At 41.2% G+C, this 17,800-nt stretch overlaps 1 protein-coding gene and 1 long non-coding RNA gene across 2 annotated transcripts in view; one reads left to right on the top strand and one right to left on the bottom strand.

Moving 5' to 3' along the window:
* The window catches only part of dus1l (dihydrouridine synthase 1-like), a 165,206-nt gene that overhangs the window by 107,758 nt on the left and 39,648 nt on the right, over positions 1 to 17,800 (bottom strand). Inside the window, exon 4 of the mRNA XM_084329603.1 lies at positions 3,526 to 3,576. Coding sequence (XP_084185729.1) covers positions 3,526 to 3,576 — 51 coding nt within the window. The remainder of the gene's footprint in view (positions 1 to 3,525; positions 3,577 to 17,800) is intronic.
* On the top strand, positions 13,066 to 16,997 carry LOC311240996. Its single transcript, XR_014620510.1, has 4 exons — positions 13,066 to 13,186; positions 13,374 to 13,467; positions 16,622 to 16,745; positions 16,867 to 16,997. It is a non-coding gene; the product is annotated as an uncharacterized lncRNA (long non-coding RNA).

Raw genomic sequence — 17,800 nt, 5'->3', positions numbered from 1 at the left:
TCAATGCTTATCCAAAATCCAAATAGCATAGTTACACACATGAATCATCAACAGGTGAGTTTCATTCAAGCTGCACAATAAATAATATAGTTGACAGATCAATTGATACAAGAGTAGGCTACTTCAAACGCACCAAATCCTTCACTAGGAGAGTCCTTTTCATTTATATATCCAGGGACTGGAGTGTAGAGAGAAATTATAGAAATTTTCCGTTGGTTTTCCCAGCCCAGGTGACAATTTCTAGCATTTCTATTGGCTATAGGCTAAAAGCTCAATGACAGATAGATATATACAGTGGATTGACTAGTCTAGGCCTTACTTCCAAACACTGCCAGTCAACCTGTGGGCGACGGAGAGATACACTTTTTAATCATAAACAGTTCCAAAGATATTTAATGTTGGGCGTGAAACTAGGCTTTAGAGGGTTAAAGTCACCGAGTGATGATCTATGATTGGAATTCTGTCTTTAGACTTTTGCTGAACACCAGTAAGCTTCTAGTGGAGAACTGCCTATTTTGGATTAATAAACAGCAAACAATAACTAGACAATTGCTGTTGGTGGCCGAAATATCCCAGAACGGCCCAAGTTCATGTTTTTAGTTTTATGAGAATAGCGCCACCATGAGGCCAGGCAAACATATTTCTCTCTGGACGGACCAGGTGGTCAAGAAGGGGACGAGTATCACAAATCAACCTCTCCTATACAGTGATATCCAAGAGATGGCATCCCCATCACTGGACCGTATCAGGGAGTCATGGGGTAATGATATGGGTCTTGAAATCCCTGACGATTCTTGGCAATTGGCAATTAAAAGAATACACTCATCATCTGTCTGCATCAGACATGGATTACTCCAATTCAAGGTATTTCATAGACTACATCTCTCTAAGAGCAGACTTGCCGAGATCTACCCGGATGTCGATCCAACCTGCCCCAGGTGCCATCAGGCTCCAGACACTCTCTGCCATATGTCCTGGTCATGCCCATCATTCTGGTACAGATTCTGGCATTCTGTTTTTGAAACCTTTTCCTTCATCTGTGACAGGGAGATCAACCCTAACTACTTGGTTGCAGTCTTTGGAGTGCTCCCTGGCTAAATTAGGGTCTGTCGCTCAATCAGATGCTGTGGCCTTCTCTTCTTTGTTGGCTAGATGCCTTATTTTGCTTAACTGGAAGTCAGCCTTTCCTCCATCACATCGACGCTGGGTCGAAGATGTGATGGCACACCTAAAACGAGACTTAAATACTCCACCAGGGGCTCTACCCAGAAATGTTTCCAAGTTTGGCAGCCATTTTTAGATTATTTTTATCTAAAATTCCCATCTGAGGATGCTTAGGCATAAGACAGTGATTTATTAGATAGGCAATTTCTGTATGGCAAGTGACAACCTGTATAAGAACGATGCAATTTTCTTTTATTATTATTATTATTACTTTTCTTTTTCTCTTTTTGTCTACTGTATTTTTCATTTATTTTAGGTATTATGTGGTTATATGTAGTCATGTATTGTATGTATGTATGTTTGTATGTATGTATGTATATAATGTTGTTGTTGAACCTTAAAAAAAAACAATACAAACAATTTAAATATACAAATCAACCTCTCTGCGCTCTGTTCTCTGCGGTTTTCGCTGTTGCCTTCTGGCCACAGATATTTTGATTTTGATTTTATTAAGGATCCCCATTAGCTGGTGCCATAGCAACCAGCTAGTCTTCCTGGGGTCCACACACACAAAAAAACATACAAAAACAATTATTATTGCAAAAACTAAATTATTAAAAGTCAGTACACACAATGCATAATGAAACTAACAATTAACACTATGGTCGCCATAAACGCTGTAGCACGTCTTTCCCCGCCATGCTCATTCTGCCAAAGACGCCGTACCACGTCTTTGATATCAATATTTCAAAAATCTGTGATCGAAATCATATTTCTCCCCCGGAGACTTGAGATCTACTGTTGATCCCCTCTCAACTCTCCAACGGTTCAAGAGCGCCATCTGGTGGCCGATTCAATTCGGTCTGATCACTCGGTAATAGTCCCAGGACTCGAGCTAGACACAACGGATAGCAATCCGTTACCAATAACTCGATAAACAACATGATTTGGACGTATATACTATTATACAACCTGGAAATTGATTGCATATTTCTACATCCCATAATAGGAATATTTCTGTTCCACGCTCATCGCCCAACGCTATGAGGAAGCTACGGTAAGATTCAGCGTTATTTTTTAACGTGTTCGATACTAACTGCTCTAATGATCATATCACCTACACTAGATGAATCATCTAACGTTGGCCACGGAATTATAAACGACCCCCCCCCCATCCGGTCAACATCAGATGATCAGTAGTAACTTCTAGAAGCACGTCCATTTGAACAATTTTATCTCGCGCAGATTCCTATCAAACTGTATTTGATCATCAATATAATGCATTTGGGGCTATAAATCACGTTCTGGAGAAAGCTGCAGAAAACGATAAAAACATACTTTAGACCGTATTTTAGTATGAATATGTGAATGAAAAAGTATAACGTTGCTACACCCTGAACAATAGATACTTGACGTTGAATGGGCCATAGTAATGTCAATTTAGCAATACAATTTAAAAAGTTATAGCCCTGCAAAGAAGGTAAACATCCCCATAGACAAATAGAGCTGGCGGAGGATGGTATATTAAGATTATAAGCCTGGCGACCAAAGTGTTAAGATAGCTAAAATTACATTACAGTGTAAAACAAAAATACTTTACAGTGTTAAAAACAATTTAAGATTATTTTTAAAAGTGAATCTACTGTAAATGCAGCAGAGGTTTTGAGGCAGGTTATTCCAAAGAGTTAATGCTCTAAAAATAAAATATCTCCTTAAAGCGTTGGTTTTAGGACCTGGCAATTCAAGCTGCCCACTACTGGAACCTCTAGTGTAATGCTCATGCACAGTATTACTAAAAACAATCAGATTATGTATAAAAACATATAGATATGACGTTCCATTAACTCATTGGACAGGGGCCAGTTTTTAATTGCAGCCACCCGTAGGTGCTCTTTGAGAGCGGTTTTGAAGGAGGGTAGGGATTCACATTCCTTTACGGCTGTGGGTAGGGTGTTCCACATTGTTGCGAAACGTGTTTAGTCCCTTGTTTGAGCCGAATCTGGGTTGAACATGATTTGTGGAACTCCCTCTGGTGTTGTGGTCGTGGAATTCACTGACCTTTGGGAAGTATTTCGACATGTACATGGGTATCTTAGTGGTGTAGTGTATCTTGTAGACCAGTTGTAAGTTGCTGTACTCTTGTCGTCTACTCTAAGCCATCCTAGGTTGTCAAAATGGGCAGGGGTAAGGTGGGTTTTAGGAGTAAGGTCAAGCATGCCAGGTTGAGTTGTCAGTGTACCAGGTGATATGTAAATTACTGATATGGACCCACATCAGTCACCTAAGACTAATTCCTGGACATTCATTGTATTGTGGCGAGTAAGTGATCATAATATTAATTCAGCATTAAGGCAGACTTACCCATCTTCTCCAGTAGCACCCACTCATCTTGAAGGAAGACTCCGTAGTGCCCTTAGAAAGAAATCAACCACATATGTTAAAGGGACACTTAACGCTCGGCAATCTCGCCGGCGCGATTACCGCGCTGACGCCAGGCAGTCAGGTCCTGTTTGGGCAGTTTTCGGCGGAAGGACACCATTTTTGGACACCATATTTGGAAGACTCATCACCACCATCACAGCAAGTATCAGTCTGCAGGTCCTAGAGGGACTATATATATGGCTCCCGAAGCCAGCGTTGGAGTTTTTTGATTTTTTTGGTTTTTCCAGAGCGTTCGGTCAAAGAATAAATTTCTCCGGGGAATCCGCGCTTGTTTGTGCATTTCAAAACGACTGTGTAAGTACTGTTTATACTAATTTGTTGGACTTATTATAGCATTCGTTAACGTTTATGACCGTCTATAGTGTTTGTGAGATGTTTTTCCAGAGATTCTGGTCATATTTTCCACTCAAAAAGCTTGTTTCAAAGGTACCGATGTGAAGTAAAAAAATCACCCAGGATGCCATGCTTTGTGTCGCGGTAACTTTGGAACTAGCTGCGAGCTAACGTCTGACTAACGTGAACACAATTGACATATTTATTTCGCAAATGCAGTGTTTTCAAATAGCCACATTGCTGTATTTAGTGTATTCATTAGTGGGTCATATTCGTATATATAACATATTTCATTTTATCAACCTAGAATTGACGACAAGGCCTAGCTGCTGGACGCTAGGTCCCATGCTAGCGTTGGCTAACAACATCAAGCTGAGAGCCATGGTCTTCACGCTACCACCCTACCCAGGAAAGATGGGTCTAGAGCGGCAGAGAGTATGGAGGAAGACAAAGCTCTAGGAAGAGAATGGGGTAAGTTTGAAGAAACATTTTAACACACACATGAACGTTTTATAATTACCATCACATCTAATCTATCTAGTCTAATTTCATTAATTAATTCATAACTTTTGAACAATAGATGCTATTTCTAATCTGTCAGCTGTTCTATATTGCCAACAAGATTGTCTACATTCCATTCATTACACATACATTTAAAATAAGCAAGGAAAGTGCTTGAAAATAAATGTTTATCGGGCGGCCGGGTGGCGCAGCGGACTAAGCGTCTGCCCACCACCACAGAGACAGTGGGATCGAATCCAGCTGTGGTGCTTCCGGGTTGGCCGACCGTCCATACTAACACAATTGGCAGTGTTAGAGGGTGGGAAAAACCCAGCGAGGGTGGGTCCTGGTCATTGTAAACAGCGACTCCTACAGTTCGGTCGGGGCGCCTGCACAGCGAGGGAAAGAACTGGGGGAGGTAGTGTGATCCTTCCACACGTTACACTCTCCCAGTGAGAGTCCACGCTGCCAGGTGAAAAGAAGCGGTTGACTGGCTGCACATGTGTCGGAGGAAGCATGTGATAGCCTCCACTCTCCCAGACCGACTGTAGGGGGTAGGTGCGCAACAACCAGGAAGGGGATTGGGAATTGGCATAACAACTAAGGCTGCGGTTACACCTTAGTTTCGTTTTCAGATGAGTTTCGCTTTTCCAGGTCGCAACGTAGCGGTAGCCGAGTGAGACATACGTTTTACAACCTGAGTACAGTGATGTAGTACACTGCCAAAGCAGTAGGTGGCAGTAGGTGGCGAACATGAAGGCAATTTTCAACCAATCAGAACTTGAATGTGCCAATACACTTCCTGCAAAGAAAATGTCAACAAGGTGCCGCCATCTTTAAATGCCTATTTACCCAATGCAGCACTTATTTTTCAGCAAAGTGTAATAAAAGTGCAATAAACAAAACGGATACATTCACTGTGTGTTCTGCCTCTCATTTGTTGATGAAACAAAACTAACATCAACACAAGTGACCACCAAGAGCGGATAGTTTACATAGGCAATGTTGTTAGCTACATTGTTAGCTACATGCTAACGTGAATGGAGTATGCCAGTATAACAGTATAGCATTGTGGCTAGAAGCTAACGCTAGCTCACGTTAACCAGCCAGCACCAAACTGATGATATCGGGAGCTATCAGTAGCTAGATAACATTAGAGACAACGCTGTGTGTATTAAACAAAGGTGAATAGATGACTGGGCCATTTTGTTTAATGCTTGTTAAAGGATAACTCCACTATTTTGGGAAATTAGCTTATTTAACATCTTCCCTGGAGTTAGACAAGAAGATGCATACCTTTTTTGTCTCTGTGCGTGCATTTTAGCTTTGGGAATAGATGCTCCGTTAGCATAGCTTAGCTTCATCACTGGAAGTGGGGGAGGACAGTAGCCTTACAGTGCCTTACAGTGTATTGCAAGGTCTGACATTGACCAAACTTGATATGCATGACCTTGGTGGGCTCTAGGTCAACTCCTGAAAAGGGGGTCAATGTCAGACCTTGCAATCAAAAGTTAGGGGCGCACTGAAATTATGGCAAGGGTTATTAGCCCCCTAACTTTTGATTGCAAAGTCTGACATTGACCCCCTTTTCAGGAGTTGACCTAGAGCCCACCAAGGTCATGCATATCAAGTTTGGTCAATGTCAGACCTTGCAATACACTGTAAGGCACTGTAAGGCTACTGTCCTCCCCCACTTCCAGTGATGAAGCTAAGCTATGCTAACGGAGCATCTATTCCCAAAGCTAAAATGCACGCACAGAGACAAAAAAGGTATGCATCTTCTTGTCTAACTCCAGGGAAGATGTTAAATAAGCTAATTTCCCAAAATAGTGGAGTTATCCTTTAAGATTGAAAGAGGAGCTTGAGCTAACAGGGTCTGATAGCTAACACTAGCTCACGTTAGCCATCTGCAGTGCTCATGCAATCGGTAATGCTAGCAGAATGAATGGATGTAAACTTTATTTAACATATTGCATAATGGGTACAATACAATACGGCTCAATACAAACAATTGTTAAGGGAGTGCAGACAGTTGTAGCTTGGACTGGGGTCCTTATAACAATAACTTGACAACACATGGTAGCTGCAGCTATTTGGGACAGCTCTGTTGTCACCGGAAGGGCACACAGATGGTATCTACTGCGCATGGGCGTTGAGCAACAACGGCTCCGCGCAGATTACACGACATGTTGTCGGCGAGTTTTTGCCGCTATTCCAAAACGGAAACACAATTTAGCGTTTTCAGTAGGGCCACAACGTTTCCGGCAAAAACGGCATTTCTATGTAATAGGGACAGCAAACGTATTCAAAAACGTATAAAAACGAGCACAAAAACACTGTGTGTAACAAGGGCCTAACATTGGGATGGGAGAAAAACGGAAAAAGGAGGGGGGAAAAGATAAAAAAAATAAAATAAAAAGAATTACATTTTTATCTTCCAAGTTTAATTTCAACAAGTTCAAGTGCAACTACATATGAACCATAATAATAAAAATTATGATGATAATCATACACTTATTTTATATCATTGGAAAGCCCTAGTTGTTAGCTTCAAAATGGTACCAAATAGAGGTAACTAATAATCACAAACTGATGCAAATTCATGTTCAGGGATTTCCTAAATAGGCCAGGCAACCCACAAGAGTTAAAGGGATAGTTCGGAGTTTTGGACATTAAGTATGAAATACTTGCTAGTAGTGAAGCAAAGCTATTGGCTTACTTACAGAGTCACGTGGTGGGAGTTCTGGCTGGGTTCTGAGCAAGCTGGGAAGCTTTAAATGGCAGAAATAGGGTCACGAAAACAAAAAAATTCTAATCCACATTACAACATGCAGGCAAAGGGTTAGCCACCCCCAAAACAAAACCACAGTCCGCCAGCATTGAAACAGACCATGTTACCAGTGAAACAGCTCTAGCATGTAGTAATACTCATTTTCCCGATTCTGAATTGATCTTCATTTGAATTAGCGATTATCGATTAAAAAAAAAATATTGTTATGGCAATTCCCTTCCTGCTTGTTGCGCGCATTTATATTTTATAGCATTTGTCACGTTTTAGACTCGGATACGTGAAAGTTGCAATAAGATATTTAAAGATAAAAGAGACTAAACACTTTTGACAGTATTTATTATAAAAAGTGAATAAGCAAGGTATTATAAAAAGTGAATAAGCAAGGTACAATTGAAATCTAGTTGGTACAACCGGCCGGTCGTGTAGAAAAGAAAAACAGTCAAGTCATTGTAGTCCAGGCAGTCAGTGAAGTCCAGTCCGTCCACTCTCTTGCCTCTTAGAAACATCTTGCCACATTTTCCGTGACTTTGTTGGAGCAACTTTGTTTATCACATTCGTTCCCACTTAGAAAGGTTCTAAAGGACTACAGGTTTCCACTACAGCTGGCCTTACTGTGGTAAAGTGGTCATGTAATGTAGAAAAGCAGATGAAAACCATCATCTAACTCAATGAATGTTTGTGAAAAGAATTGTAAGATTCCTTGATGTTACATGAATTCCCGAGAGAGTTCATGAAATTCCCTTTCCCTGTCCCGATACCACTTAAGTACTACTACTTACATTTGGGTACTTGTTGATACAGTACCAATATGAGTACTTTTATACAATGGCATGCTAATTTCTTGATTGATTGGCTGAAACAGTTGTTTCAGACGTTGTTATTTCGTATAACACACTCCACGTGACCCCAGAACCCGCCCACAATCGAATTATTTTTTTATTATTAATCCGCCGTTCGTCTTTTCCGAATGAAACCAAGATGTTTCAAGTTTCAAGTTTCTTTAATAGTTGTCATACAGAAGTACAGAATACTTTTATACAAAATGCTTCTTACTGTTGCGCTCCAGAGACTGTGCAAGACAAGATAAGTATGAAATAAAATAACATAGTAAAATTAGAAGTAAAAAAAATGAGGTCACAGTGTTCAGTTTAGACATATGTACAATGTTCGATGCAGAATAGACGTAGTTACCATACAATATACAATACTGTGCAGTGTACTAATATACAATACTATATAGTGCAAGGCAGAAATGGAGAAATGGGACGAGGTGCAATTTAGGTACAATTCACAGTAGGTGTACGAGTTGTAGTGCAAATCCTTTATCAATAAATATAAAGTGTAAGTGTGTTTGTGTGATCTAAAGTGTGGAGAGTGGGTGCTGCAGTGTGTTGTTTGTTTGAGTGAGTGTGTGCGTGTGGGTGTGTGTGCTGTGTGCATTTGATGGTTGTTGCATAGTGATTATTGTTCGTTTAGCAGCCTGATGGCCTGGGGATAGAAGCTTCTTCTGAGTCTTTCTGTGCTCGCCTTAAGACTCCGGTATCGCTTGCCTGACCGCAGCAGTTCAAAGAGGCAGTTGTTCGGGTGGCTCGAGTCCTTAATAATTCTCTTAGCCTTCCCCTTGCACCGCTTGTTGTAAATGTTCTGGAGGGTGGGAAGCCCCCCTCCAATTGTGCGTTCGGCTGAACGTGTCACTCTTTGTAGTCTGCTACACAGGAAAAACTGGGGAGTCATTTTCCCAGAGTAATTATTACGGAGTTATTATTTTCCTCTCAAGTAGTCATATTTACTCCATTTGGGGCATAATCATTGCCTGTGGCCAATAGAGTGAGAGTAAAGTTCCAGAAGAGTTTCTATTGGAGTAATACAGCATTGGTCACGCCTACTATCAATATAATTTCCAAATGTGAAGACGCCATCTTTCTCTCTCGGCAAGTCCGTCGCTTCAAGCTCAGGTGTGCAGCAAGAGCGCAATACAGCGATATTTTCCTTGGAAAGTTGGATGCCAAATACCAGGTAAGATTATTATTGTTATTTGTTAATTTATTAAACAGCAATGTGTGTAACTAATTTGCAACATTACAGCTAAGCCACAGAGCCATCTATCACGATGTTCGCATGTTAGCTGCTATACGTTTGCACACACGCTATTAAATAAACGTTTTACAGTTTTATGGACAAGTATTCAATTATCAACAGTATTGCTATCAGGGACAGTGCACATTAATCAACATGTCGGTTTTCATGTAAAATGTATATGAGCTAGTGTATAGCCAGAAGCTAATTTCCACCTGTATAGGCCTGAGACCATACCTGTAGACCATGCCTGTAGGCTGTTGTTAAAAGTAGTGATATAACTATATCCATACAAAAACTGACTTATTAAGAACATACAAGACAAGTAGACATAGTACAGGAGATGGAACAATTATATGTTACATGTTGGCGGATTTTGCTGAAACGGTGGCAGAGACAACGTGTGTTTTACTCTAAATAGAGTCACCGTACATTACAGCTAAGCCACAGAGCCATCTATCACGCTGTTAGCATGTTAGCTGCTAGCACGCACGCTATTAAATAAACGTTTTACAGTTTTATGGACAATAACTTAAGAACAGGTACGTCGGTGCAACACGAGTATTCAATTATCAACAGTATTGCTATCAGGGACAGTGCACATTAATCAACATGTCGGTTTTCATGTAAAATGTATATGAGCTAGTGTTAGCCAGAAGCTAATTTTCACCTGCATGCGGCTATACCTGTATAGGCCTGAGACCATACCTGTAGACCATGCCTGTAGGCTGTTGTTAAAAGTAGTGATATAACTATATCCATACAAAAACTGACGTATTAAGAACATACAAGACAAGTAGACATAGTACAGGAGATGGAACAATTATATGTTACATGTTGGCGGATTTTGCTGAAACGGTGGCAGAGACAACGTGTGTTTTACTCTAAATAGAGTCACGTAAATTTGCCGCGATGTGCTGTAGGTTGACTGTTTTACTAGCGGTAAATGGACATAACAAGTTAATTTGACGCACTGTTCGGTTCAACAAGTGTTTATTTGAACCATTGTACTGGGTTGACTAATTTGAATGAATGCCCAACAATTCGCCTCTAGATTGTGGATTGACTCTAGTCTTAATGCGGAACCAAACTGTTAGCGCTTGTTTCCGCCCAGACACTTTTCACTGTCGCTCGTTAATGGGTGCACGTGCACAAAGATTTGTGAGACGCTCCATCACCGTAATGTTAGGTATGTGTGTTCTGCCTCCATGTATAATATAATGGAAACTTGTGGAACTAGATAGCCTCACAGTAAATTTCACAGAGTAAATTTTACTCAAACTGAGTCAATTTGAGCCCAAGACGTGAGTAAAGTTTTACTCAGTTTGAGTAAAATGTACTCAGCGAAATTTACTGTATGGTGCTTTTGTAATATTTTCTAATTGTAACACTCCTCATAATGCATGAGTTGTTGTGCCCTATATGTATCATCTTAGTAACTGTTATTATTTATTTGCCATCAGATGCAGGCTGTACGTGTTAAACACGTTGACCGGCAGAAATTCATCTGTTTTGAGGGCCAATTGACCTTCACAACTTTTTTGGAGTGTGGTGAGTGAAACATTTTGCACAGCGTGCCGTTGGTTCTCAAAATGGCATCCGCCTTGATAGTTAGGAACCAAATGGACCCTTATTGGTCTGTAACTCTGACTGTGTACAAATGGACCCCAACGTCCATTGTACACCGTCAAGAGTTAAATTAACATTGATTTTACAATATAAATTGGGGTCCCAAAGATACAAATGCCATTAAATGGGTGCCCTTGGAATTAAAATGGTTGAGAATCACTGCTAGAGCCGTACACATATTGTCTTATGGGGGTCCATGGCACATCTTTTCAAATGGGGGTCTGTGGGCTAATTGTCAATTTGGGGGGTCCTTGACATGAAATGTTTGAGAACCACTGCCCTATGCAACAACATACTGGGTATCAGTTTAGGCTTTCCCTGCATGTTAATTTAAGCTGTAGGCCTACAGTACAAAGCACAATCCATTTTATTTAGGATAGAGTGAACCAATCAATGTCTTACACCCCTTCCTGACAGGCAGCGACGCGAGCGAGCGTGATTGCGAAAATGATTCAAATGTATTCGTTTCAATCAGACTATCCTGACCTGCCGCGAGCGACAGCAAACTGAGCGGCGATGTCGTTCCCCCCTCAAATATTCGCTCGCTGTGTCTCTAGTTGAGCGATTACGCGGCCGAGTCACGCCCCTAAACACTTTTTATTGGTCAAGAATCGCAGGCTGCTTTGCCCCCGTGTGCTTCCAGGTAACACACACACAGACACACCCGGACACGCGCCGCCTCATATCAGGACAGTGTCGCGCACGATTTAGTCTCCAGTTCGCACGCTCGCTGCCTGTCAGGAACCGGTGTTAAGTATGTCAATTAAGGCTGTCAATCTTCCTCATATGATCACATTTTCAGTGGCTATTTTAATATCCCATTTTATGACATTTTAATTAATACAAATTAAATAAATTGCACAACAGATTTATCAATAAGCTTGTGCAATCTAGTTTTGTCTATAGTTGCCAAGAAATTTGAAATTCCTAGTACCTTGGACTTAAAGGTCTATGATGACTCAAACACTGAAGTCGACGACGAGGCGTTTCAATTTCTTCTAAAAAAACCAGACCTGGGTGTGTTGGAGATTTCTTCACCCCAAGACTCAAATCCTGAAGGTGAGTTGCTAACATGGAGCCTTATAGCCTCATCCATACAGTCCTGGCTGCTTGAAGCCTTTTTACAACGTTTCCGGGTTCCCGTTTTTTTCGCTCTGATTGGCCAGGTCATGTGACATGAGCGGCAATCGTGGGACGGCAAGTTTCTACACTGGTTAAGGGCACTCTTCGAAGTTGGTTAAGGTTAGAGTTTGTCTTAGAGCATGGCGATAGAACGCCAGGTAGTTTGCAGGCTGTTCGACGCGGAAATGGGCAAACACGCTATTGGGCGCACATGTCACATGACCTGGCCAATCAGAGCGCCGGAAACGCGGATGCGTTGTAAAAAGGCTACACGTGTCCTGGCTAACCTAAAATGTCACACAGGTACTGTATATTTTTGTACTTTGAAATGATCTTTGTATATATGCCCAATGTAACGTGTGGATCCTTCCTAATCTAATGTGGCCTTTTTACATTACACTTGTCACAAACATTCCTATCTAATCACACTTATATGTCTACATGATTGTTAGATTCAGTGAGGACCTCTGCAAGCAACTCCAGCCAAAGCTCCGTTCTCAGCTCTGGTGCAGACAATGAGGGGGAGTCTGATGACACCATCATTTTGCAGTCTAGTCCTGCTCCAAGAAACGGTGCTGACCTGACTCGTATCACTCTGGTAAGCTTTGCATATGACTGTTTGAAATGGAGATGGTGACTCTGATAAAGGGGTAGCATGGGCATTGGGGATGGCCAAGTACAATTGGGGAGAAAATGGGGGGGGGGGGGGGGTCATGGTTTACATTTGTCACCTTAACCCTTTCACTGCCGCACAACAGCAGGTTAACCCTTTCACTGCCGCACTACAGAAGGTTAACCCTTTACTATCACACTACCGACGGTAACCGTCAGTAGTGTGATAGTAAAGGGTTAACCTTCTGTAGTGTGGCAGTGAAAGGGTTAAATATACTTGGCCACCAAATTTAGGGGCCTGTGGGAACAATGCTTAAAAATATGACTGTCTATCCATGTGTGTGTGTCCCCCCCCCCCCCCCTTTTTACTCCCGCTTAGATGACTGAAAAGATTCTGAGGGACACAGCTGGAGGAGAGAGGATCATTGCCGATTATGCTCGGACAAAAACCCTAACGGATACCAGAAGACGCGACATGGTGAAGATATTGGTTGCGCACATGGCAAAAGAGCATGGGTAATTATGTTGTCATCTAAACATTACGCACCCAATACACATTTTTGGTTTTTACTAAGATCCTCCTTTTTGCAGAATTGGTAAATGATAAATGGTTATCCAAAGCGCTTTACATAGATTGTGCAGAAGGCATTGGCACAGCAATACTTTTGTTTGGATCTCATACTTGTGTATGTGTGCACTGTAGGACGAGTCCTTCAAGGCGTGTTAAAGAAGACTACGCAAAGGGCATCACTGCCTTATTCCCATACCTGGCCGATCCCCAGGGCAATTTGGGATATGTAAGTACATCAGGGAAAAGTGCAGAGAGACATTTCATCGGCGACTCAGTGCATGTGTGTTCCTGTGGGTCGCCCATCTTGCGTGTGTGTTAAAACTGCATGACAAATAAAGACTTCTAGTCTAACAATTATTGTAACTGAGGGGTACAATTCCCTGACTGTATTGATAAGTATGGTATCATTAAACCACTACCGCTTTATGTACTTTAATTACTGGCCATACAGTACACGATATATGAATATGATGAACACTTCCCACAATGAAATCGGTTCCAGTCAAAGGTATTAATCAAGTATTTAATGGAGCAAAAGGTACATAGGATACTTTACATTATTCTTTGAATGCACTTGTAAGGCAAAGGAGTATGCGTAGGCAAATCAATAACGAATGTCCATTCTCTGGTTACGCAGGAGGTAATTATACAACCTGAATCTTAGGGAATTATATCTATGGTACACTAGTAATAGCGGGAGATACTGGAAAGGGGTTCCCACTGGTTGTAAGCCAGCAAGGGGGTAGAAGATCTGTCGGTAGTAGGACGTCTGGTCAACGATGACTAGGGAGACTTCAGGTACAGAAGCCGGTGCAGTAGTCTCTTGATCCACAGACGAATACAGCTTGGTTCTCTTGTAGACTGTAGCTCTACAGTGAAGAAAGCTAGGCGGCCTCAGGCTCTCTGAGCGCCGACTCGACTTGACTCCTCTCGGGGTAAATCCAACACGTGCAGGCGTCTGCGATTATCCGCTCCATAAATCATAGGACCAAAGCAAATATATTCCAGCCGCAAAGGGCTATGTAGTCGTCGGGTAGATTAATCCAGTGTACATGTCCATACGGTTCTCGCCTAGGTCTCCTCGGGTGAAAGCGCCATGCGGTCGGCCCAGCCTGGATAAGAACTCTAGCTAATACGAGAAAGCGTTGGAGATGCTGGTCACTATAGAATTCTAACCGCACGATACACTATACACAAATAGACTATTAAAGACTCAATAGAAATATGTCGCACTCGACGGTATAGCGCCAAACTCTGACAATTCAGTTACTAATTCGCACGCGGTCCCGATGCTCTATTCTGAGGCCAAACAGGCCATACTTCACCGCACGTTGTATCGTGGGTGAGGCTTCAACTTATCGGTAACATACTAAATGGACGAAGGGTACGGAGGTAAGGGGCTAAGGGGCTTCTACATTCACCTGCGCCGTATTTATACGCACGGTGAACAAATAGTGCCACTCTCATTTCTGTCGCCGTATCCCTGGGCAGGGCCGGGGCAAGTACAGACATGTCGTGTCGGTGACTTTGAACTTGGCTACGGGGGCCGGTCCCTGGCGCCGGTGGACCACTGTCCAATAGGAGAATGAACTATTATGGGCTGGACTAAAGGGATATTCCGTGTATATGTACAAGGAATATACAAGGGATATCAAACGATATACAAATACTATGCAATATATATCAATAAATAAATATATATATTCGGTTTAATCTGATCCTTTGTAACAATTATTATGTTTATAGGTCATTCTTGTTATATAATTTCTAGGGATGTTCGATATTGGCTTTTTTTTACCGATATCCGATATACCGATATTGTCCAACTCTTTAATTTCCAATACCGATATCAACCGATACCGATATATGCAGGGTTTCCCCCCCCCCCCCCCCCCCCCCCCCCCCAAAAGGAATAATTTCAGGTAGTTAACATTAGGCTACATATCTCTTGTCGTGGAATTAACACAACATTATGCATAACATTATCCAATCACATGCATGGTACATAAAACACCAACCCCTTTACTCCTCACTTCTCTGGAATTGCTTAAAAGGGCTGTGCGGAGTACGATTTCAACTAAATATTTGTTAACATTTCTGTATGCTGACCATTTCTCCTAACCTCAACAATTTCAGAACCACAGATGTCCTACCTGTTGACCTTGATTTTAGCAATTCTTCAGAGAAGGGCATGTGTTAAGTTTTAAGGAGAGAAATAAACACATTTACACATGCCCATTTAAACCAAATAACACGTTTTTTTTCTCTTTACTTCTTGTGTTTTAGGAGCAGTATTACAATCCAGTAGATGGGAGTGGGTTTCTGGCATGGAGGGTGAAATCACTTCAAAAGATAGCATCAGAGGGACAAAAGAAGAGCCGTAATGTTCAGCCACTGATCGGTATGTAATTTTGATTGTCCCAGTCCACTGTTTATCTAGCAACTGTGAAGATGGATCATTATAGTAAATGCATATCACTGGAAAGTATTGCAGCAGTATGTGTGGTTTCTACACTGTTACAGGTGGTCCAAGTTCTGGCGACAGAGCCCCCTTCTCTGAGGAAAACCAGCTAACCACAGACACCCAGTTTCGTGAGGCCAGTGCACTGATGAAGCATACAACTGATGAAGCAATCATCAAGGAGAAGATGAAACAGACCTTCACCCATCGCCAAGAAATGATGCATGACCCAATCAAGTCCTCTGAAATATTCACCACCTTTCCACGATTCCTAGACATCACAGGAATGGTATGTGGCTTGCATTAAAGTCTAACTGAAATAAAAAATGACCTTTTTAAACAATTTAGATCACATCCCTGGTCATAGGGTGAACCTATTTAATAGGGCTGTCCCTGACTAAGGATTTGGATGGTCGACTAGGATTGTTAAAAAAAAAAAAAAGTATATATATATATATATTTTTTTATCATTCCATTTGGGCTGTGGGGGGTGCTTAATGTCTGAAGGAGTCAACTGAAGGCTTCTTGTCCTCTGCAAAAGCATACAATTGGTCCACTGATGAAATCCTCTTTCAGTGCCTCTGTGCCTGTTTTCGTAGGCAGTTAGCCTCTGGTATGCCTGCCATTAGCGTTAGCCACGCTTCTATGCCTCTTTTCTTTTGAAAAAAATTATAATATATATATATATATATATATATATATATATTTTTTTTTAATATTATATTCGACTAAGAGGTTGGCCAGTCGACTACGGCCCCTTTCGACCGATTAGTCGACTAATCGATTAATAGGGGTCAGCCCTACTATTTAACAATGTATGACAAAAAAATTTCAACCATGTTTTATTCCATCTTGTCTGCACATTGAGCAGGATTTCAGTCTGATGTTTGGTGATGACATCTCTGCAAAGTTCCTGGAGAAGTGGCCTACTTTCTGCAGGCAGAAAGTCCTTGAACAAAGCTGTGGCCTCACCCAGACCGGCGACCTTCAAGACCTGCTTCAGAATGCTGAATCCACAACAGACACAATAGAACTGAACAATGGTATGCTTGAATTAAAGGAATATAATAATGGAAGGGTGAATTGTTTTTTAAACAAATGGAAACACAGCTTTTAGTCAAATGTATTTCTGATTTTTTTTTATTTAATTTTTTGTATTTTTAGCATGGGACAGTGAGATGTCCTCCCTCTTGCTCCTTGTCCACCTCCTGCCACCATCACCTCAGGGACGCAACAAGAGACCGGGAAAGCTCTCAGCCAGAGAAGCCATTGACTCCCTTGTGAAGTTCATAAAGGTAAGGTTACAGTTGCCTATATTATCGGCCGATATTGGCATTCAAATGTGATATAGGAAAATATCGGTAAAAAATAAATTTATTATTCTTTTTACATTTCTATAACCAACCTTTATTTACCCAGGCAAGTAAGAACAAATTCTGATTTTATTTATTGTCAAAAGTATGCATAATGTTGTTAATTCCACAACAAGACATATGTAATGTTAATTACCTGAAATTATTCAGTTTTTTGGGGGGGGAAACCCTGCATATATCGGTATCGGTTGATATCGGTATTGGAAATTAAGAGTTGGACAATATCGGTATATCGGTAAAAAAGCCAATATCGAGCATCCCTAGTTACAGTTAAATTAAAGTATAAGAAGGATCACTGTTCTGTCTAGGGGTGCATGATATTGATTTGTTGACCCCGATATCGATACCAATAACTTTCTGCTCCTCAAGGTCGATACCGATAACCGATATATATATTTATTGTATTATAATTATTTATTTTTTTATGTATATTCCTGTAGTTTTGACCTAACCAGATTTATCATGACATGAGCGTTACTATATGAACAAAACAAAGCCAAGAGAACAGTTTTGACTCTTCAAATAAAGTGACTATTTATTTTTCCAAATAAATATAATTTGAGTCGATCACAAAATTCACAATCCGTCAATGTCATTAACAATGTGTTTCCCTGAACAACTAAAAACCAACAGGTATTGTGCTTTGTCAGTAGGGATGCTGTTCACATTTGAACCGATACGGTACCGGTACCTGTGAATCGATACCGGTACCCAACGGTACCTTT

This window comes from Notolepis coatsorum (assembly GCF_963971535.1).
Source record: "Notolepis coatsorum genome assembly, chromosome: 14".
NCBI lineage: Eukaryota > Metazoa > Chordata > Actinopteri > Aulopiformes > Paralepididae > Notolepis > Notolepis coatsorum.
Note: the sequence above shows the minus strand (reverse complement) of the source record. Positions and strands in the feature narration are given on the sequence as shown.